Source organism: Pantherophis guttatus, chromosome 1 (genome assembly GCF_059756535.1).
Source record: "Pantherophis guttatus breed Tessera chromosome 1, ASM5975653v1, whole genome shotgun sequence".
Taxonomy (NCBI): Eukaryota; Metazoa; Chordata; class Lepidosauria; order Squamata; family Colubridae; genus Pantherophis; species Pantherophis guttatus.
The window spans coordinates 343912160-343934592 of record NC_142063.1 but is presented as its reverse complement, the minus strand read 5'-3'; the positions used below and the strand labels follow the sequence as shown (position 1 = coordinate 343934592).

Sequence of the window (22433 nt, the reverse complement as noted above, 5' to 3'; positions counted from 1 at the left end):
TTAATTGTTTTTAATATTTGTTCTGCATGTTTTTTAATCTGGCTGTACACCGCCCTGAGTCCTTAGGGAGAAGGGCGGTATAGAAATCCAATATAAAATAAAAATAAAAATAAAATAAAGGTCCAGGCAGAAGAAGAACATCATGGCTTCAAAACCTAAGGGACTGGTTTTGTTGTGGCCTGTATGCGGCCTGTGCAGCTAGTAGTTGATTCCGACAGCGAGGAGGCTGGTGTGGTGTTGCGCAAGCAGCCCTGTGCAGCTGGCACTCGAGTCAGACAGTGAGGAGGCTGGAGAAGATGTGGTGCCAGAGGCGGGGATTCAGCCAAGGCCTTCAGAACCTCCAGAAGCTTCCATGGGTGAAGAGGACGAAGAGGAGGAGCCTCTTCTCGATGCACGGGCGCGCAGAGCTGCCAAAAGGCAGGAGTGGCTCCTCAGGAGGAGGTCTCCTCGAGAGTAAGGCTTGGGGCTAATTGGCCACTCCCTTAGCCTATTTAAGGAGGAACACCGACTGAAGCAATTTGCAGGGAACAACTCTGTTCACTCTCCTTCCTGCCTTGATCTTCGTTCTTTGCAAATTGCTTCTGGGCTAGGCTATCTGCCAATCATAGTAAGATTAAGATTATTTATTCTTTGGATTCTTGTAGGCTGTTAAGAAAGTTAATTAACAGCCTTTGTTTGAATGCAGATTGCAAATTCCCCCCCCCCCTCTTCTTTTTCCCTACTTAAGAGTGCTTTCATTCCCTTGAAGGGCAAAATCTGTATAGTAGCTGACATTTTGGGATGAGAATCCAAGGTTTTCATCCACCACGAAGAGGCAATCAACCCCGTAAGTAAAACTGGCTTTCCAGCGACCGTTGGTAACTCCGGGTGGGATTAGTTTCAGGGACGGCACATTGTCCATCCTTCCTAGACCTCAAAGGAGTTTCCGTTTGCTGTGGCCTCAGCGGAGTAAACAAAATAGAACAACTAAACACACAACTCGTCCTTGGTTGTTTGAAGAAGAACAAAATGGCCTCTGGGGTCAAACAAACAGAAGGAGGAAATCAGAACTGGTGGGTTTCAGCAGAAAGGAAAGAGTTTTAGGCTGGGCATCAGGAAGCACGTCCTGATTTTACAAGCCGTCAGCCAGCGGAACAGCCCGCCACATGAAATACTCAGTTCTCCATTGCTGGAAGTCTTTAAACAGAGGTTGGCTCTACCTTCATAAGCACTCGATGACAGAAGAAATGCATGGGTCTGTAGAGGTGGCCCTCGACTTACGACCACAATGGAGCCTGGAATTGACGCTGCTAAGTGAGAAATTTGTTAAGTGAGTTTTGTCCCATTTTACGACTTTTCTCCCCACAGTTGTTAAACGGATCGCTGCCGTTGATTAGTTAATAACCCAGTTGTTAAGGGAATCTGGATCCCCCGCTGACTTTCCTTGTCGGAATCGCGTGATCCCAGGACACTGCAAGAGTCATAATTACGAGTCAGCTGCCAACAGTCTGAATTTTGATCAGGTGACCACGGGGATGCTGCAATGGTCATACGTATGGAAAATGGTCATCAGTCAATTTTTTCAGTGTGGTTGTAACTTCGAATGGTCACTAAATGAATTGTTGTAAGTGCAGGGCTTCCTATATTTCTTCAAGAATTTAGTTTCAATAGGATCCTTGGTGCTTTCCGAGCTTCGTTGTTTTCCTGCAGATGTTACCAACTGGGTAGTATGATCAGCGCTATAACGTTACGAGAGAAACCCCACAGTCCCTTTTGGCACTGATGGTGTTACCAAGGTCGGTAATGAAACGTCTGCAAGAAAACAACCAGGCTCAGAGAGCACCAAGGGCCCTCTCTCCTTCCTTCCTTCCTTCCATCCATCCATCCATAAACAATGGACAGGGTAAACCTCATATATAAAGAGAGAGCAAACCCCACTCCCTTCTAGCATGGATGTTGTTACCTAGTTGGGTCATGAAATGTCTGCAACGAAAAAACTGAGCTCAGAGAGCACCAAGGACCCTCTCTCCTTCCATCTATCCATCCATCTATCCATAAACAATAACATGGACAGGGTAAACCTATATATAAACAGAGAGCAAACCCTTCAGGCACTGATGATATTATCTAGTTGGGTAACGAAACGTCTGCCAGAAAACAACCAAGCTCAGGGAGCACCAAGTACTCCACAAAAGTCTGTCTGGCAGGGGTGAAATCCAGCAGGTTCTGACAGGTTCTGGCGAACCTGTAGCGGAAATTTTGAGTAGTTTAGAGAACCGGCAAATACCACCTCTGGCTGGCCCCAGAGTGGGGTGGGAATGGGGATTTTGCAGTATTCTTCCCCGGCCACGCCCACCAAGTCCACCAAGCCGTGCCCACAGAACCGGTAGTAAAAAAATTTGGATTTCACTGCTGTCTGTCCATTTGATAAATCTTCCGTTGAACCCTGAGCTACATGACCAGTCCTCACACTTACAACCATCACAGCATCCCTAGTTACATGATCAAAATTCAGACATTCGGCAATCGGCATACAAGTACAAAAGTTGCATTGCCTGACGTCACGTGACCCCCATTTGCGACCTTCCCACAAGCAATGTCAATGGAGGGGGGAGGCGGATTCACTTAATGACCGCATGACTCCCTTAGTAACTGCAGTGATTTGCTTAACAACCGTGGCAAAAAATATCGCTACTGCCTTAACGACCGACCGCTTAGCTTACTTACTTAGCTTACTTAAGGAAATTCTGGCCCCAATTACAGGCAGTCCTCGACTTAGTGACCGTTGGAAGTTGCGACGGGGCTGAAGAAAGTGACTCGCGACCGTTTTTTGCACTTATGACCGTTGCAGCATCTTCGTGGTCACGTGATCAAAAAAATTCAGATGCTTGGGAAGTGGTTTCATATTTATGACCATTGCTGTGTCCCAAGGTCACGTGACGCCCTCTGGCGACCTTCTGACAAAGGAAAGGCAATGGGGAAGGTGGATTCGCTTAACAACCGGGTGACTAACTTGACAACTTCAGTGATTCGCTTAACAACGACTGAGGCAGGAAAAGTTGTGAAATGGGGCAAAACCCACTTAACAAATGTTTCACTGAGCAACAGAATCTCTTTCTTTCTTTCTTTCTTTCTTTCTTTCTTTCTTTCTTTCTTTCTTTCTTCTTCCCTCCCTCCCTCCCTCCCTTTCTTTCTCTCTCCCTTCTTTCCTTCCTTCCTTTCTCTCTCTTTCTCCTTCCCTCCTTTCTTTCTTTCTCTCTTTCGTTCTCCCTTCATTTCTTACTTTCTCCCTCTCTCCCTCCCTCCTTCCCTCCCCCTTCCCTCCTTCCTTCCTTCCTTCCTTCCTTCCTTCCTTTCTTTCTCTCTCCATCCCTCCCTCCCTCTTTCTTTCTTTCTTCCTTCTTTCCTTCCTTCCTTTCTCCCTTTCTTTCCTTCTTTCTTTCTCCCTCCCTCCTTTCTTTCTTTCTCCCTTCCTTCATTCCTTTCTTTCTTTCCCTTCCTTCTTTCCTTCCTCCCTCCCTCTTCCTTCCTTCCTTCCTTCCTTTCTTTCTTTCTCCCTCCCTCCCTCCCTCTTTCTTTCTCCCTCCCTCCCTCCCTCCCTTCTCAGCAGCTTACAGCAATAAAACCCAGGAGGCCGTGTGCAGGTTTTTGTGTGTTATTCTGAGTCTCGTACTTTGCTCTGTTAAGCGGATATTTTAGCCGGATTTTGCCTCTCTGGTTATGCACCTGGGAGGCTGTTCTTTAAAAGCACGGTTTCTCCTTCTAAAGCTACAGCGTACCACTTCCCTTCCCCCTTCTTTCTTCCCAACGGCGTCCCTGCTAGCAGACCCCCCCCCCCTTAATACTAGAAGTAAAATGTTAAAATAAACTGCAGAAATCTGCATTTACACGGAAGAAAAGCAGCAGCTGGATTGTCCTGTTAGAAGAAATGTCCACCTGGGTTCAGTTCTAAGTGGGGAGAAAGTCCCTGGAAACATGGAGTCTGGTTGAAAAGATGGTTTAATGGTGGATAGGACTACGTGCTTTTGAGGTCCTGGGCAAAAAAGGCAAATGGGAGAGAGAGAGAGAGAGAGAGAGAGAGAGAGAGAGAGAGAGAGAGAGAGAGAGAGAGATCTATACCCTCTGTTGGGCTTTGAATTTGAGCTTGTATTCTGATTGGTTGTCAGACTCCCATGGGGCCATGCAGGGGTAACTTTGTAGGTTGTCTTTTGAGTCCCAAGCTTGGTTGAATCTTGCTGGGTGATGCAATCTCCCCAGGTGCCATATGGTGAGTTCTGTTGCTAGATGGGTAGAGGGCTAATCCTATCTTTGTTGGATCTTGGGTGAGGGCATTTGCTTATGAATAAAGGTAAAGGTTCCCCTCGCACATATGTGTTAGTAGTTCCTGACTCTAGGGGGCGGTGCTCATCTCCATTTCAAAGCCAAAGAGCCAGCGCTGTCCAGTGACATCTCCGTGGTCATGTGGCCGGCATGACTCAACGCCAAAGGCGCACGGAACACTCTTCCCTTCCCACCAAAGGTGGTCCCTATTTTTTCTACTTGCATTTTTTATGTGCTTTCGAACTGCTAGGTTGGCAGAAGTTGTCACGGGAGCTCACCGCTTTATGCGGCAGTAGGGATTTGAACCGCTGAACTGCCGACCTTTCGATCGACAAGATCAGCATCTTAGCCACTGAGCCACCGCGTCCCCCTTACGAATAGACCTATTTTATAATTATTTCATAATTGCTTATGAATAGACTTAGCTATCTCTTTATCTCTTAAGTGCTGACATCTGCTGGGGGCTATTGAGGAGGGTGGGGGCTATTAAGAGTGAGTCTGCTTCCTGCCTCTTAAAAAAACATGTTTCTCCGTTTCTCATCCAGGGAAATATAATATTCTGCCTTTTTAATATTTCCTAGAATGTTTCATTCTTCTAGGAGACGGGTGGGTGCAGAGGTGGGTTTCAGCAGGTTCTAACCAGCTCTGGAGAACCAGTAGCGGAAATTTTGAGTAGTTCGGAGAACCGGTAGTAAAAATTCTGACTGGCCCCGCCCCCATCTATTCTCTGCCTCCTGAGTCCCAGCTGATCGGGAGGAAATGGGGATTTTGCAGTATCCTTCCCCCAGAGTGGGGTGGTAATGGAGATTTTACAGGATCCTTCCCCTACCATGCCCACCAAGCCACACCCACAGAACCGGTAGTAAAAAAAATTGAAACCCACCACTGGGTGGGTGCTAACTTCCTACAGTCTCTTTCCCCCACCCCCCCCCAAGACCTTCTCCTTAATGGTACACTACATTACCCAGTTTTTATTAATTGCTCGAATGGGTAATTGCATCCATCCAGCTGGTGTGTAAAAGTCACGCCTCTCTTCCCCAAAGATTTCTAATCTATTAGGCTTGCAAACAACCCTTTTAAACAAAGAGAAGGGGGCCAGACACACAATCGCACACAGCCTGCGGCCTTTGCCAGAGCCATTAGCCTGCTTTGTTCGGGAATCGGCCGTTTGTGTAGCCTACTTTCTCAGGGACAGCACAGCGTGAACTTCCCAAGGCCTGCGAGGTTCGCCCGGACACCCACACAAAGAGTTGAGGTCACCCACCGGAAGCGACGACCTTGAACGGACATCAGATGTTCTCCCGGTTACGATTCCTCCTTGTGCAAAGCTGCTTTTTTCCCAAAAGGCAACTGGATTTCCTTGTGGTTGTTTTTATTTTTTTTCCTTTGGAAAACGTTTCGCTTCTCATCCAAGAAGAACGGAAGAAGCTCCTTGGATGCGAAGCGAGACATTTTTCCAAAGGGGGGAAAAAAAACAACCACAAGGAAGTCCAGTTGCCTTTTGGACAAAAGACCTCTGGAAGAACCGTGACCTATTTAATCAATCATAATAGAAGTGGAAGGGACCTTGGAGGTCTTCTAGTCCAACCCCCTGCTCAAGCAGAAAACCCTATATACCAGTGGTGGGTTCCTCCCGGTTCGGCCAAGCTGGTAGCGGTGACGATATGACGTCACCGAACTGGTTCTCTTTGTTCGAGGTTCATGTTTTAATTAAGGCATCTGTGGGAACCCTGACAGGCTGCATGCAGCCCTCCCGAGCTCCATTTTTGCTGGCAGAGGCACTGCAGGCCAGATCTAAGCACCCTGTGGGCTGGATCCGGCCCACGGGCCTTGTGTTTGACATCCCTGTCCCAGTGGTGGGTTGCTCCCGGTTCGCACCGGTTCACAAGAACCGGTAGTAAAAATTTGTAGGAGTTCCGAGAACCGGTAATAACATTGGCTGGCCACGCCCCCGAACCGGTCCCCGGCCCAGTCGCCACTTGCTTGCCCGCCCAGCTCATCAGAGGCACTTTTTTTTAACTTTTAAAAGCATTTTTTCTACAACCTCTTCGGCCGAAAAAAATGCTTTTAAAAGTAAAATAAAAAAAAAGCCTCTGATGATCCCGCGGCTCAGCTGGGATCGTCAGAGGCTTTTAAAAGCATTTTTTCTACAACCTCTTCGGCCAAAGAGGTGGTAAAAAAAAATGCCTTTAAAAGCCTCTGGCGATCCCAGCTGAGTTGCCTGATCATCAGAGGCTTCCAAAAGCATTGTTTTCTGCAACCTCTTAAGGTTGTAGAAAAAATGCTTTTAAAAGTTTAAAAAAAAAAAAAGTTGGCCACACCCACCCAGTCACATTACCCCCCACCAAGCCTTGCTCACAAAATAAGCCACGCCCACAGAACCAGTAGTAAAAAATTTTAGAACCCACTCTTGCCCTGTCCTAGACCTTCCCTTTCTTTTCCTTCCTTCCTTCCTTCCTTCCTTCCTTCCTTCCTTCCTTCCTTCCTTCCTTCCTTCCTTCCTTCCTTCCTTCTTTCTTTCTTTCTTTCTTTCTTTCTTTCTTTCTTTCTTTCTTTCTTTCTTTCTTTCCCTCAACTACACATAGGGAAGAAGAAGAAGAAGAAGAAGGGGGGAAAAAAACCAACGAAAAATCCTAAAATTAAAGTGTTCCATCTTTGTTTCGGCTGCTATGTGAAGTTGGGATGAGAGACAGTGATCGCATTTTCTTGTCTCCTCCTCATTATCGTGGCTGTTTTCTAGGGAAGAAGGACTTGACTTAGAATTTAGAATGATGGAAGGGACCTTGGAGGTCTTCTAGTCCAACTCCCTGCTTAGGCAGGAAACCCTACACCACTTCAGACAAATGGTTATCCAACATCTTCTTAAAAACTTCCAGTGTTGGAGCATTCACAACTTCTGGAGGCAAGCAGTTCCACTGGTTAATTCTTCTCGCTGTCAGGAAATTTCTCCTTAGTTCTAAGTTGCTTCTCTCCTTGATGAGTTTCCACCCATTGCTTCTTGTCCTGCCCTCAGGTGCTTTGGAGAATAGCTTGACCCCCAAATCTTCTTTGGGGCAGCCCCTGAGATATTGGAAGACTCAGATATTGGAACACCTTAGTCCTTCTTTTCATTAAACTAGACCTACCCAGTTCCTGCAACTCGTTCTTTTTATCTGTTTTAGCCTCCAGTCCCCTCATCATCTTTGTTGCTCTTCTCTGCACTCTTTGTAGTGTGTCTACTTGTCATAAAGGGAAGGGAGCACTTTGATCCGAGTAAATGTCCCTTCTACTAATGTACATAAATGTGCTTTTTAATCCTGGAGTATTTCTCCCTGACATCCGTAGATTGGGCTGACGTTCAGTGCCACCACTGCTGCTGATTGAATGCAACCATCAAATTTCCCCTTTCCCATTCAATTCAGGTTTCCATAGCAGCTTGGTTCTCGGTTTACAAGCCTCGGGTAGAATTCGCTCATCTATTATTTGTACCGGCTGGAAGTCCTCGACTTACGACTGCAATTGGCTCCGGAATGCCCATCGCTAAGCAATGCAGTTATTAAGCGAGTCGCGTTCAATGTTACAACCCCCCTTTTTTTTGCCACATTTATTAAGAAAACTGCTACAGTCGTTAAGTGGGATCGTGTTTTGTTTAAAGCGACTGGCTTCCGCCATTGAGTTTGCTTGTGAGGTTGCAGCTGTCATAAATACAGGTAGTCCTCAACTTACAACAGTTCGCTTAGTGACCAAAGTTACAACGGCACTGAAAAAGGTGACTGAGGACCGTTTTTCAAAGTTACAAACTTTGCAGCGTCCCCACGGTCATGTTTGATCAAAATTCGGACGCTTGGCAACTGACTCATATTTACTACGGTTGAAGTATCCTGGAGTCACGTGATCCCCTTTTGCGACTTTCTGACGAGCAAAGCCAACGGGGGAAGCCAGATTCACTTAACAGCCGTGTTACTAACTTATCAACTGCAGTCACTCACTTAACAACTGTGGCAGGAAAGGTCGTAAAATGTGGCAAAGTTCACTTAACACATGTCTCACTTAACAGCATAAAGTTTGGGTTCAATTGTGGTCGTAAGTCGAGGACTACCTGTACATGCCAGTTTCCGCGGGCCTGAATTTTGATCATGTAACCCTGGGGACACTGTGACGGTCGTAAATGAGAGGACTGGTTGTAAGTCGCTTTTTGGCAGGGCCGTGTAATTTGGAACAATTGCTAAACGAGTGGTTTTAAGTGGAAGACTACCTGTATTTCTGCACAGATAGGCAAATGGTTGTAAATCGAGGACTATCTATATCTCTGCTTGAAGCTTGAGGTGGGCACAGAAATTATAATGCCCAATTGGTCTTCTCCAGGTGAAGGACAAAGTGTGGCTGGCTTCTCCCATCCAGAGATGGTATTCAGCCGGTTTGTACCAGTTCTAGCGGTAACTGCAGGTGGGCCTGCCCACCCGTCCCGGCGTAATGCCATCCTATTTAGCCACGTCTTTGAGGCCGGGCGCATGCATGGAAGGCACGCACAAAAGCAAAATGCGTGCGCGGAAAGCAAGTGTGCGCCCGTATGGCGAATCGATGGTAAAAATATGTGAAACCCACTGCTGCTCCCATCCCGCACAGGCTGGTAAATGTGTATGAAGATTCTCAGTCAACCAGGTCACAGTTGTCCCAAAGGTGCTTTTTCAAGAGGCAACTGGACTTTCTGATATATTTTTTTTCTCCTAAGACGTTTCGCTTCTCATCCAAGAAGCTCCTTCAGCTCTGACAGAACATCCACATATAAATTGAGCAATGTGGTACATGCAGTACAATGCAGTGAGCCATGTGCAGATCTGTAGATTGGGGAAACAAAACAGCCACTTCACAAACGCATGGCTCAACATAGGAGAAGAAACGCATCGGGCCCAGATTCAGCAGCCCATCTGCATTTAAAAGACAAAGGCCACTCTTTTGAAGACAGCAAAGGCCACATTTTGGACAGAGAGGACCTCTGGTTTGAAAGAGGGGTCAAAGAGGCCATCTGTGTCCAAATTGAACAGCCCTGTCTCAACAGAGGCCAAGAGATACGACATCTCCAATCTCCAATCCTTTCAGCAGTTCCAAGAAGGCTCCACACCCATTTGCACCACTCAGGTGACCCTGAGGGACACAGACAAGTGGCCTCAACGCCTCTCTAAAAGGACGCAAATGACCAGCTGTCTGCAAGGAGTATAAATCCTTCCATTCTCCACCATCCAGTCAGAGCTGAAGAAGCTGCTTGGATGAGAAGTGAAAGATCTTCAAAGAAAAAAAAACCAGGAAGTCCAGTTGCCTCTTGAAAAAAAGCCCCTTTGGGACACAGGATGGTAGTTATCTCAAATTAGACATGAATAAGTCTTTGATAGGCAGCCTGGTCTTCAGATAGGGACTTTTTAAACGACTAGGTGGCTCAGTGGCTAAGACACTGAGCTTGTCGATAAGAAACGTTGGCAGTTCGGCGGTTTGAATCCCTAGTACAGGTCTCCTGTGTGAGCAGGGGGTTGGACTAGATGACCTCCAAGGTCCCTTCCAACTCCGTTACGGTTACTTTTGCTTTTGCTATCTGAGGTAAAACAGGGTTTATGTTCTGTCCCCGTCCCACACACGCACCCCCACAGACGGCCCGGAGTTAATAAGCCACACGACAAAGTCTTTGAAGATAAAGCTGGCAGCAACCCAGTGGCTAGCTGCCAATTCAGACTTTACTCACACAAAACAAAGATTAGACTGCAAGCATTCCGATAAAGCAGGCAAAGTTTCAGCAATACAAGGATTAGTCCAAATGCGGTCCGACAAGGCAGGCAGAAGTCCAGTAACGCAGAGATCATGGATTATTTCTAGTTTTTGCTCGTCACAAACTGAACCGGTCACCACACCCACATTTATACCCTGTGGGGTGTGGTCCAGTGACTCAGCTAATCTCTGGCACGCCTTCCCCTCTGTTGCGCACACTTCTCCCTGCGCCGCTGTCGAGGATCCAGCCAGCACTTATCTCCTTCATCGCTGTCCACCTGTGGCTGCAGGGACGGGCTTGGCTCTGGGCCTATCTCTTGGCCTTCAGTGTCCTCCGGAGACATTGCCAGAGAGGAGGGTCCTGGAGAGGGAGGCCTTGCCAACTCCCCTCCCTCACTCTCAGAGTCTGCATCTGCCGATAGCCCAGGCTCAGGCAGCGGAGCCACAACAGTTTATTGGACCAAAAAGTTTGCATGCGGGGATGGCAACAGGCTAAAAACCAGGAGGTGGTCTAGTCCCGCCTTATGCATGAAAGCAATGGGGTGGCTTTGAACCAGTCACCAGGAGACGGTGAGTTCTAGTCCTGCATCAGGCAGGAAAATGGCAGGGCCACGGAGAGGTTAATAATGGTGTGAAAAACGATCAGAATTCACTTTTTTCCCCCCTGTGCGGTTGCAACTTCAAACGGTCAATAAATGAATGGCTGTAAGTTTATTTATTTATTTATTTATTTATTTATTTATTTATTTATTTATTTATTTATTGGTTCGATTTATATGCTGCCCTTCTCCGGAGACTCAGGGCAGCTTACAATGCATTAAGCAATAGCCTTCACACTTTTGTATATACCTGCTTAGTAGGGCTTTCGGCCCCCCCCAAGCAGTGTTCTTTTTTATACAAAGTCAGCTTATTGCCCCCACAATCCGGGTCCTCATTTTACCTACCTCGGAAGGATGGAAGGCTGAATCAACCTTGAGCCTGGTGAGATTTGAACTCACAGTAATTGCAGGCAGCTGGTAGCTAAGTGCTACTTTAACAGCACTTTAGTCCGCTGCATCACCAAGGCTCTTTGGTGAGCCTTGAGGACGATCTGTAAAAGCAAAATCATAGTTACCTGCTTTCACTCATTTTTTTCGTTCTACAGGTGCGGGAGAGAATCTGGAGAATACCATGGCGGCATTTCGTCAGTGAGTATAAATCAAAAGAGTCGATGCGCTTAGCCCAATGTTTCTCAGACCTGCCCCAATCCGATCCCTTAGAAAGGAAAAACCTTCGACTCCCGTTTGGTTAAGCAAAGGGTCCTTTTATTAAGGATGTTGGTTGCAGTAAATCCAAGCCAGCTCTGAAATCTCCCCATGCTCACTATATACAGGTAGTCCTTGACTTCCAATCACAATTTAGAATAGAATAGAATTTTTTATTGGCCAAATGTGATTGGACACACAAGGAATTTGTCTTGGTGCATACACTCTCGGTGTACATAAAAAGACAAGATACGTTCATCAAGAATCATAAGGTACAACACTTAATGATAGTCATAGGGAACAAATAAGCAATTGAAGAATAGAGTAGAGTAGAGTAGAATAGAATAGAATAGAATAGAATAGAATAGAATAGAATAGAATAGAATAGAATAGAATAGAATAGAATAGAATAGAATAGAATAGAATTCTTTATTGGCCAAGTGTGATTGGACACACAAGGAATTTGGTGCATACGCTCTCGGTGTACATAAAAGAAAAGATACATTCGTCAAGAATCATAAGGTACAACACTTAATGATAGTCATAGGTTACAAATAAGCAATCAGGAAACAATATCAATATAAATCGTAAGGATACCAGCAACAAGGTTACAGTCATACAGTCATAAGTGGGAGGAGATGGATAATGGGAATGATGAGACGATTAATAGTAGTGCAGACTTAGTGAATAGTTTGACAGTGTTGAGGGAATTATTTGTTTAGCAGAGTGATGACATTTAGGGAAAAACTGTCCTTGTGTCTAGTTGTTCTGGTGTGCAGTGCTCTATAGCGTCTTTTTGAGGGTAGGAGTTTAAACAATTTATGTCCAGGATGCGAGGTGTCTGTAGATATTTTCCCAGCCCTCTTTTTGACTCGTGCAGTATACAGGTCCTCCATGGAAGGTAGGTTGGTAGCCATGGTTTTCTCTGCAGATCAACTGAGCCCAGAATTGATGTTGCTAGGTGAGAAATTGGTTAAGTGAGTTTTGCCCCATTTTACGACTTTTCTTGCCACGTGTGTTAAGTGAATCTGGCTTCCCCTTTGGCTTTGCTTGTCAAGGTTGCAAAAGATGATCCCATGACCCCCTGGGGATGCTGCAACGGTCATAAATATGAGCCAGTTGCCAAGTGTCTGAATTTTGATTACAGCATGGGGATGCTGTAATGGTTGTAAGTGTGAAAAACGGCTTATAACTCACTTTTTTAATGATACAACTTCGAGCGGTCATTAAAACACTGTTGTAAGTCAAGGACTACCTGTAGTTATGATAGGTTGCAGTGTCCTGGAGTCACATGACGTCCTTTTGCAACCTTCTGATGAACAAAATCATTGGGAAGCCAAGACTGTCCCTCCGTTGCCGTCGTAAGTCAAGGACTACCTGTGGTTAGAATTGCAGGGCTTTTGTAAGATTTTATCCCTTTTAACTTGTGTTACTAGCAATAGCACTTATATAATATGCCGCTTCACAGTGCTTTACAGCCCTGTCTGAACAGTTTAGAGCAATGATGGCTAACCTTTTTGCTGTTGCGTGCCAAAAGTGGGGGTTGTGGGAGGGGGTCGCCTGCGTGCATGCCCACACCTAAAATTCAATGCACCCTGCCCCCCGCACACGACCCCCCCAATGCTCCTCCACTTTTGGCACGTGATGGCATGGTGGGCCCGGTAGGCTGGTTTTTCGCCCTCCCCAGGCTCCAGAGGCTTTTTTGGAGCCTGGCGAGGGCGAAAACGGCCTTCACACACACACCCCGAGGCCTCCCAGAGGCCAGAAACAGCCCATTTCCTGACTTCCGGTGGGCCCGGAAAGCCCAAAAATCAGGTGGCCGGTGTGTGCATGCGCGCTGGAGCTGAGCTAGGGCAATGCTTGCATGCCCACAGATATGGCTCCACGTGCCATAGGTTCGCCATCACGGGTTTAGAGAGTCAGCCTATTGCCCCCAACAATCGGGGTTACATATCTGAGATATGTAAATTTGTATTTAGACCAAGGAATAGATTACTTATTAACTTGATTTAGATGCAAATGTTAGAAACCAGATGTTGAGCAATGTCCATTGTTTTACTTTTAAAACTAATAAAATATTTAAAATAAAAAACAAACAAACAAACAATCTGGATCCTCATTTAACCAACCTTGGAAGGACGGAAGGCTGAGTCAAGCCCAAGCAGGGCAGGATCGAACTCCTGGCAGTCGGCAGAATTAGCCTGAAATACTGCATTCTAACCATTGTGCCACCCCGGCTCTTAACGATTAACTTTATTTTATTTATTTATTTTATTTCGGATTTATATACCGCACCTTCTCCCGAGGGACTCAGGGCGGTGTACAGCCAGATAAAAACATACAATACAAACATTAAAAACAATTAAAAGAATATATATTAATTTGGCCAATTAAAATGACAAACCAATTAAAAATATTTAAAAATATGTTAAGCCAGCCTGGCTTGCTGGAAAAAGAAAGTTTTAAGGGCACGGCGGAAGGCACCGAGGTCTTGGATTCTCCTTATCTCTGGGGGTAGCTGGTTCCAGAGGGTAGGTGCCCCCACAGAGAAGGCCCTCCCCCTGGGGGTCACCTGCCTACATTGCTTGGCTGATGGCACCCCGAGGAGGCCCTCTCTGTGGGAGCGCACGGGTCGATGGGAGGCCGTCGGTAGCAGCAGGCGGTCTCGAAGATAACTAGGTCCTATGCCATGGAGCGCTTTAAAGGTGGTAACCAACACCTTGAAGCGCACCCGGAAGACAACTGGGAGCCAGTGCAGCTCGCGCAGGAGCGGTGTTATGTGGGAGCGCCATGCAGCTCCCGTAATTACCCGCGCGGCCGCATTCTGGACCAGCTGGAGCCTCCGGGTGCTCTTCAAGGGGAGCCCCATGTAGAGAGCGTTGCAGTAGTCCAGGTGAGAGGTGACGAGGGCATGAGTGACTGCACAGGGAATCCCGATCAAGAAAGGGCCACAACTGGCAAATCAGGCGAACCTGACAAAAGATCCCCCTGGTTACAGCCGTCAGATGTTCCTCCAAGGACAGCTGCGTATCCAGGAGGACTCCCAGATTGCGAGCCCTCTCCGAGGGGGCCAAGGACTCGCCCCCAATAGTCAGCGATGGAGTCAGCTGACTATATCGGGATGCCGGGAACCACAGCCACTCAGTCTTGGAAGGGTTGAGCTTATTAACTTAATAGCTGCAGTGATTCACTTAACAACCGTGGCCAAAAAAAAAAAAAAAAGTCATAAAATGAGCCAAACCCGTGTAACAACCGTCTTGCTTAGCAATGGAAATTTTAGGCTCTGATTGCAGTCATAAGCCGAGGACTATTGATCAGTAGAACAATTAAATCAGTGGGAAAAACTGGCTTCCAGAACTTGTGGCTGCTCCAACACTGGAAGTTTTTAAGAAGAGATTGGACAGCCATTTGTCTGAAATGCTATAGGGCAGTGATGGCAAACCTTTTCGGCAACGAGTTCCCATACCGGAACGCGCATGCATGTGTGTCCATGTGTGTGCACCGGAGTGCCGGAAACCCGAAGATCAGCTGGCCGGCGACTGCATGCCTCTTTTTTGGGCAGTTTCCAGGCCGTTTTCAGGCAGTTTTGGGGGGCTTTTTTGGCCTGAAAAACAGCCTGTTTTTTGGCCATTTGTTTTGGCCGTTTTCTGGCAATCCAGCGCCCGCACAGACCAGCTGGTCAGTGCGCTGCAAAACCAGAAGAGCAACTGGCGACTGCGCGTGAGCTCACCGAGAGAGCTCTGCGTGCCACCTCTGGCACACCTGCCATAGGTTCGCCATCACGGGTATAGGATTTCCTCCCTGAGAGGGGGTTGGACTAGAAGACCTCCAAGGTCCCTTCCAACTCTTGTTATTCTATTCTATTCTATTCTATTCTATTCTATTCTATTCTATTCTATTCTATTCTATATTCCTATTCTATTCTTATTCCTATCCTATCCTAATTCCTTTCCTAATTCCTATTCCATTCCATTCCATTCTATCCCATCCCATCCCATCCCATCTTTCCTATCCTATCCTATCTATCCTATCCTATCCTATTCTATTCTATTTCCTATCCTATCCTATCCTATTTCCTATCCTATTCTATTTCCTGTCCTGTCCTATTCTATTCTATTCTATTTCCTATCCTATCCTATTCTATTTCCTATCCTATCCTATCCTATCCTATCCTATCTATCCTATCCTATTCTATTCTATTCTATTCTATTCTATTTCCTATCCTATCCTATTTCCTATCCTATCCTATTTCTTATCCTATCCTATCCTATCCTATCCTATCCTATCCTATCCTATCCTATCCTATTTCCTATCCTATTCTATTTCCTATCCTATCCTGTCCTGTCCTGTCCTGTCCTGTCCTATCCTATTTCTTATCCTATCCTATCCTATCCTATCCTATTTCTTATCCTATCCTATCCTATTTCCTATCCTATTCTATTTCCTATCCTGTCCTGTCCTATCCTATCCTATCCTATCCTATCCTATCCTATCCTATCCTATCCTATCCTATCCTATCCTATTTCCTATCCTATCCTATCCTATCCTATCCTATCCTATCCTATGCTATGCTATGCTATGCTATGCTATGCTATCCTATTCTTCACTCTACTCTACTCTACTCTACTATCAGCTCTTCCTCCAGAGAGAGATTTTTCTCCTCCATGGCCAGGGTTGCCCTGTGCCGTGTTTCCTTCCTTTGTTCCTATTCCCCACTTCCGTGCCTTAGGTGGTGAATGCCGTTTTCATCGTGTCGTGGAAAGGTGTTTTCCTGTTTATGGAAAAAGAGAAATGCAGCGTGCGAGTTGCAACTTGCCCAGCGTCATTGATTTCGGATCAACATCTCCGTAGAGCAGCTTAGGAGAGAAGACGGATTTTGTTTCAGAGGCAAAACTGCTTTTTTTTTTTTCCTCTCGGTGCATCTGACCTCTCGGCTGTGTTTTTACGGTTACAGAATTCCTCATAACTTGCCGTCGGTTTTACGTGGTTGTAATATTTTGCACTCCAGGGGATAATCCTCAGATTTAAACAGCAAATAAATCCTTGGGCTCTGCAACCAAATCGGCTATGAATTTGGACAACGAGATGAGCGGCGTATAAATTTAAGAAATGAATCAACAGATAAATAAATATTAATGCCATGAGTACAGGTAGTCCTCGACTTAACAACTGTTTGTTTAACGACCGTCCAAATTTACAACGGCCCTGAAAAAAGTGACGTGACCGTTTTTCACACTTAACGACCGTTGCTTGGCATATCTATGACGGTTGGCTGTGTCCCAAGGTCTTGCGATCGTCTTTTCTGACCTTGACACGCAAAGTCAATGGGAAATCCAGATTCATTCAGATACTTGGCAGTTGACTCATACTTACGACGGATGCAGTGTCCCCGGGGTCGTCTGATCCTCTTTTTGCGACCTTCTAAAAAATGTCCCCTGGTGCTTAGCATTCAATTCAGGTTTCCCTGGCAGGCGTCACCTTGGTTCTCGGTTTACAAGCCTCGGGTAGAATTTGCTCATCTATTATTGGTACCGGCCGGAGGTCCTCGACTTACGACCGCAATTGGCACCAGAATGTCCGTCGGTAAGCAAAGCAGTTGTTAAGCAAGTCAGGTTCAATTTTGCGACTTTTGTTTGTTTGTTTATTTTTGGCCACATTTGTTAAGGAACCGCTGTAGTCGTTAAATGAATCGATTTTTTTTTTTAAAGCAACTTTTGCTTCTCCCGTTGACTTCGGTTGTGGGAAGATGGCTGGGAAGGTCGCAACTGGTGATCCCAGCAGTTATCATAAATACAGGTAGTCCTCAATTTACAACAATTCATTTAGTGACCGTTTAAAGTTACGACGACACTGAAAAAAGCGACAGGACCGTTTCTCACAGTTACAATCTTTGCAGCATCCCTATGGTCACGTGATAAAAATTCGGATGCTTGGCAACTGACTCATATTTACGACGGTTGCAGTGTTCCAGAGTCACGTGATCCCTTTTTGCGACCCTCCGACCAGCAAAAGTCAATGGGGAAAGCCGGATTCACTTAACGACAGCGTGATTAACTTATCAACTGCAACGGTTCATTTCACAACTGTGGCAAGAAAGGTTGTAAAATGGGGCAAAACTCACTTAACAGCTGTCTCGCTTAGCAACCGAAATGTGGTCATAAGTCGAGGACTGCCACTACAGTTCATCTCCGGAATGAAGATCAAAAACTTCATTCCGGAGATGAATGATTGTCTAGATTAGGAGCATGGTAGGTGGAACATGGAAAGAGGCCTTGGCTCTGGTTTTCAATCTCATCTGCAATTACCGTATTTTTCAGAGTATAAGACGCACCTTAGTTTTTGGGAAGGAAAATAAGGAGAAAGCTGATTGGTGGGCGGATCTGCCTCCCGGAATACCCCCAATCAGCTGTTCCCAGAGGTGAATTTTAGCAACAGGTTCCTTGGTTGTGAGGTCTGTGCCTTGCTTTTTTTTCTGCCTCTGAAAGCCTCCGAAATAGAGCTTCAGAAAAAAAGGCTTTTTTTCTGAAGCTCTGTTTGGAGGCTTTTTTTCTGAAGCTTCTTTCAGAGGCTTTTATTCTGAAGCTTTTTTCAGAGGCTTTTATTCTGAAGGACTATCTGTACTCTGTTCAATCTCCTTTCTTTGGTATTGTATGTAGATTAACCTCTTCCGATCTGTTGGTTATTGTGTCATTCTCCAGATTTGTTAGCCTAGTTTGGTTAGAACCAGGGTGGATAAAAATCAATGATTTTTTTAAAAAAAAATCAAAAAAATCAGATCTTTTTGATTTAAATCGGGGTTTTTTTTAATTTAAATCGGACTTTTTTGATTTTTTGATTGAATTTATTTTAATAAAAAACTTTTGGGGTAAAAATCTATTGTAAGATAGTTTTCTATTTAAGATACATAAATAATTTAGTTTCTTCAGCATGAAATGGAGCTTAGTTATGTAGCAGGAGGCTGTATATTCTGCAACACTGGGACTATCGGTGAGTCAACAGTGGGTCAAAGCAGTAGCAGAGATGACAGTTGCTCTTTAAAAATTATGATTTAAATCGAGTTGATTTAAATCAAGCCTGTTTACTAGTGATTTAAATCATGATTTAAATTGTGATTTAAATCAACTCGATTTAAATCAAATCCACCCTGGTTAGAACCTTTACTGATTCTTCTTTTGTTGCTTGCCATATTACCGTATTTTTCAGAGTATAAAACGTACCTTAGTTTTTGGGGTGGAAAATAAGAAAAAAGCTGATTGGCGGGTGGATCGGCCTCCCGGAATACCCCCAATCAGCTGTTCCCAGAGGTGAATTTTAGCAACAGGTTCCTTGGTTGTGAGCTCTGTCTTGCTTTTTTTTTTCCTGCCTCTGAAACTTCTGAAACTCTGTTTCAGAAAAAAACTTTTTTTCCTGCCTCCGAAAGCCTCCGAAACAGAGCTTCAGAAAAAAAAGCCTCTGAAACTCTGTTTGGGGGCTTCTTTTCTGAAGCTTCGTTTCTGATGCTTTTTTCAGCCTCTGAAACCTCCCTTTGAGAAGCTGGGCGGGGCTACATTCGGAGTATAAGACGCACCCAGATTTTCACCCTCTTTTTTGGGGGGGGAAAAGGTGCGTCTTATACTTTGAAAAATAGGGTATTCGAGGAGAAGGCCTCGGGAGTGACACTTGTGCAAATAGAAAGCCAGCAGGCTGTTCCAAGGACCTTCCGAGGAGAAGCATCCAGGCAAACTTTGTCCCTGGAGGCACTTTGCTCCACTTAAAAGTGTTCCACCTCTTTTTAAATTTTAACTTTCATTTCATGTTTGGATATTTTATGGTGCATCGCCCAGAATCCATCTGTGAAGGAAATGGTTCTATAAACAAACAAGACAATGTGCCAGACTGTGTGGCTCATATACCTCGGGAGAGATTCAGTACAGATGTAAATAGTCCTTGAATACAGTTGAGCCCAAATTTTTTGTTGCTAAGCGAGATATTGGTCAGGGGAATTTTGTCCCATTTTACAACCTTTCTTGCCACTGCCATTAAGTGAATTGCTGCAGTTCAGAGGTGGGTTTCAGCAGGTTCTGACCGGTTCTGGAGAACCGGTAGTGGAAATTTTGAGTAGTTCAGAGAACTGGCAAATGCCACCTCTGGCTGGCCCCGCCCTCATCTATTCTCTGCCTCCGGAGTCACAGCTGATCAGGAGGAAATGGGGATTTTGCAGTAACCTTCCCCTGGAGTGGGGAGGAAATGGGGATTGGAGTGGGGAGGAAATGGGGATTTTGCAGTAACCTTCCCCTGGAGTGGGGAGGAAATGGGGATTGGAGTGGGGAGGAAATGGGGATTTTGCAGTAACCTTCCCCTGGAGTGGGGAGGAAATGGGAATTGGAGTGGGGAGGAAATGGGGATTTTGCAGTAACCTTCCCCTGGAGTGGGGAGGAAATGGGGATTGGAGTGGGGAGGAAATGGGGATTTTGCAGTAACCTTCCCCTGGAGTGGGGAGGAAATGGGGATTGGAGTGGGGAGGAAATGGGGATTTTGCAGTAACCTTCCCCTGGAGTGGGGAGGAAATGGGGATTGGAGTGGGGAGGAAATGGGGATTTTGCAGTAACCTTCCCCTGGAGTGGGGAGGAAATGGGGATTGGAGTGGGGAGGAAATGGGGATTTTGGAGTAACCTTCCCCTGGAGTGGGGAGGAAATGGGGATTGGAGTGGGGAGGAAATGGGGATTTTGCAGTAACCTTCCCCTGGAGTGGGGAGGAAATGGGGATTGGAGTGGGGAGGAAATGGGGATTTTGGAGTAACCTTCCCCTGGATTGGGGTGGGAATGGAGATTTTACAGTATCCTTCCCCTGCCACGCCCACCAAACCATGCCATGCCCAACAAGCCACACCCACAGAACCTTTGCTTGTCAGAAGTTCACAACGGGATCACATGACCCCAGGGACACTGCAGCCGTCCTGAAAACGACTGTCCAAATTTTGATCACATAACCATGGGGATGCCGTAATGGGTTGTAAGTGTGAAAAATGGTCGTAAGTCACTCTTTTCAGCGCCATTGTAACTTTGAGCAGTTATTGAACAAACTGTTATGAGTCGAGGATTATCAGTCAATCAGAATAGAGTTTGGAAGGGACCTTGGAGGTCTTCTAATCCAACCCCCTACTCAAGTAGGAGACACTATATACCATTTGAGACAAATGGCTGTCCAGTCTCTTCTTAAAAACCTCCAGCGATGAAGCACTCACAACTTCTGGTGGCAGGCTGTTCCGCTGGTTAATTGCCCCTACTGTTAGGAAATTTCTCCTTAGTTCTAGGTTGCTTCTCTCCTTGATGAGTTTCCACCCGTTGCTTCTTGCCCTGCCTTCGGGTGCTTTGCAGAATAAATTGTTGTAAGTTGAGAACTACCTGTATAATACCTGAGAAGTCCGTTGGATTCTTAGAATCAAGGTCAGAAGTTGCCAAAGCTTGTTCCTCCAGTTCTAATTTTGACTCGCCAGACCGACCTGTTGCCATTAACAGAATACCAGAGTTGGAAGGGACCTTGGAGTCTAACTTCTAGTCCAAAAATCCTATATATTTTTTTTCAACACAGCCTTGTAAAATATATCTATTGGCAATGGAACTCAAGAGAGACACTGCCTTCATCTTCTACAAACCAGAGTCTTACTCTTCAGATTCTCTACAGATAGTCAATCAATCAATCAATCAATCAATCAATCAATCAATCAATCAGAATAGAGCTGGAAGGGACATTGGAGGTCTTCTAGTCCAATCCCTGCTCCAGCAGGAGACCCTATACTCATGATAGTGAACCTATGGCACGCGTGCCACAAGTGGCACATGGAGCCATATCTGTGGGCACGCGAGCATTGCCCTAGCTTAGCTCCAGTGCGCATGTGCGTGCCTGCCAGCTGATTTTCGGGCCTTCCGGGCCCACCGGGAAACGGGCTGTTTCCAGCCTCCGGAGGGACTCCGTGGGGGTAGGGAAGGCTGTTTTAACCCTCCCCAGACTCCAAGAAAGCCTAAGGAGCTGGGGGAAGGTGAAAAACGGGCCTACTGGGTTCACCGTGCCATCGCATGCCAAAAACGGGGGTCGCGCGGGGGGGTCGCGCATGAAAGCGCATGGCGGGGTGCTTTTGGCACGCAACAGCAAAAAAGTTAGCCTTCACTGCCCTATATAATTTCAGACAAGTGGCTGTCCAATCTCTTCTTCAAAACCTCCAGTGACACAACTTCTGGAGGCAAGTTGTTCCACTGATTAATTGTTCCAAATTGCATTTTTTATAATAAGTGAGATTATTATAAAAATGTACACCAATGATGAAATAAAAAATAAATATTAATCAAATAAGAAATTGAAATGAGAATAAAGATAAATAGAAAATCGGGGCTGCTCGAAAACCATTCTAGATTGAACTGAAAAGGGAAACAACGAGAGAGAGAGGAAGGGAGAAGAGAGGAGAGAAGAGGGAGAGAAAGAAGAAAGGGAAAAGGAGAGGAAGAAAAGGGAGGGGAAAGAGGAGTAGAAGAGAAGGCTAGAAGGGGGAAAGAAGAGAGGAGTGGGGGAAGGGAAGTAGGAAAGAGAAGGAGAGGAAGAACGAAGGAAGTAGGAGGAGAAAGGAAGGAAGAGAAGGGGAGGAGAAGAAGAAAGGTTGGAGTAAAGGTAAAGGGTAAAAGAGCAGCCCCAAAAAAGTAAAAATGAAAAATGAAAGTTAAAAGATAAGATGAATGAAAAATGATAGATAAATGACTGTACATGTAAATGTGTTTATGAGAAATAAAAATAAAAACTTTTTTGAAAAAAAAAATTGTTCTAAATTTCTCCTTAGTTCTAGGTTGCTTCTCTCCATGATTAGTTTCCATCCGTTGCTTCTTGTCCTGCCTTCAGGTGCTTTGGAGGATAGCTTGACTCCCTCTTCTTTGGGGCAGCCCCTGAGATATTGGAAGACTGCTATCATGTCACCCTTAGTCCTTCTCTTCATTAAACTAGACATGCCCAGTTCCTGCAACCGTTCTTCATATGTTTTAGCCTCCAGTCCCCTAATCCTCTTTGCTGCTCTTCTCTGCACTCTTTTTAAACTCTTTTTAAAAATAATATAGAGACCTTTTTACACCTTTAATATCTTTTTTATAACATAGGGACCAAAACTAGATCCTCAAAATCTGTAAAACGGG

At 45.5% G+C, this 22433-nt stretch overlaps 1 protein-coding gene across 1 annotated transcript in view; it reads left to right on the top strand.

Annotated features, from left to right (window-relative positions):
- Window positions 1-22433, top strand: part of GDPD1 (glycerophosphodiester phosphodiesterase domain containing 1) — a 51104-nt gene that overhangs the window by 7750 nt on the left and 20921 nt on the right. Inside the window, exon 2 of the mRNA XM_034404307.2 lies at window positions 11180-11222. Within this exon, the coding sequence (XP_034260198.1) occupies window positions 11180-11222 (43 nt within the window). The remainder of the gene's footprint in view (window positions 1-11179; window positions 11223-22433) is intronic.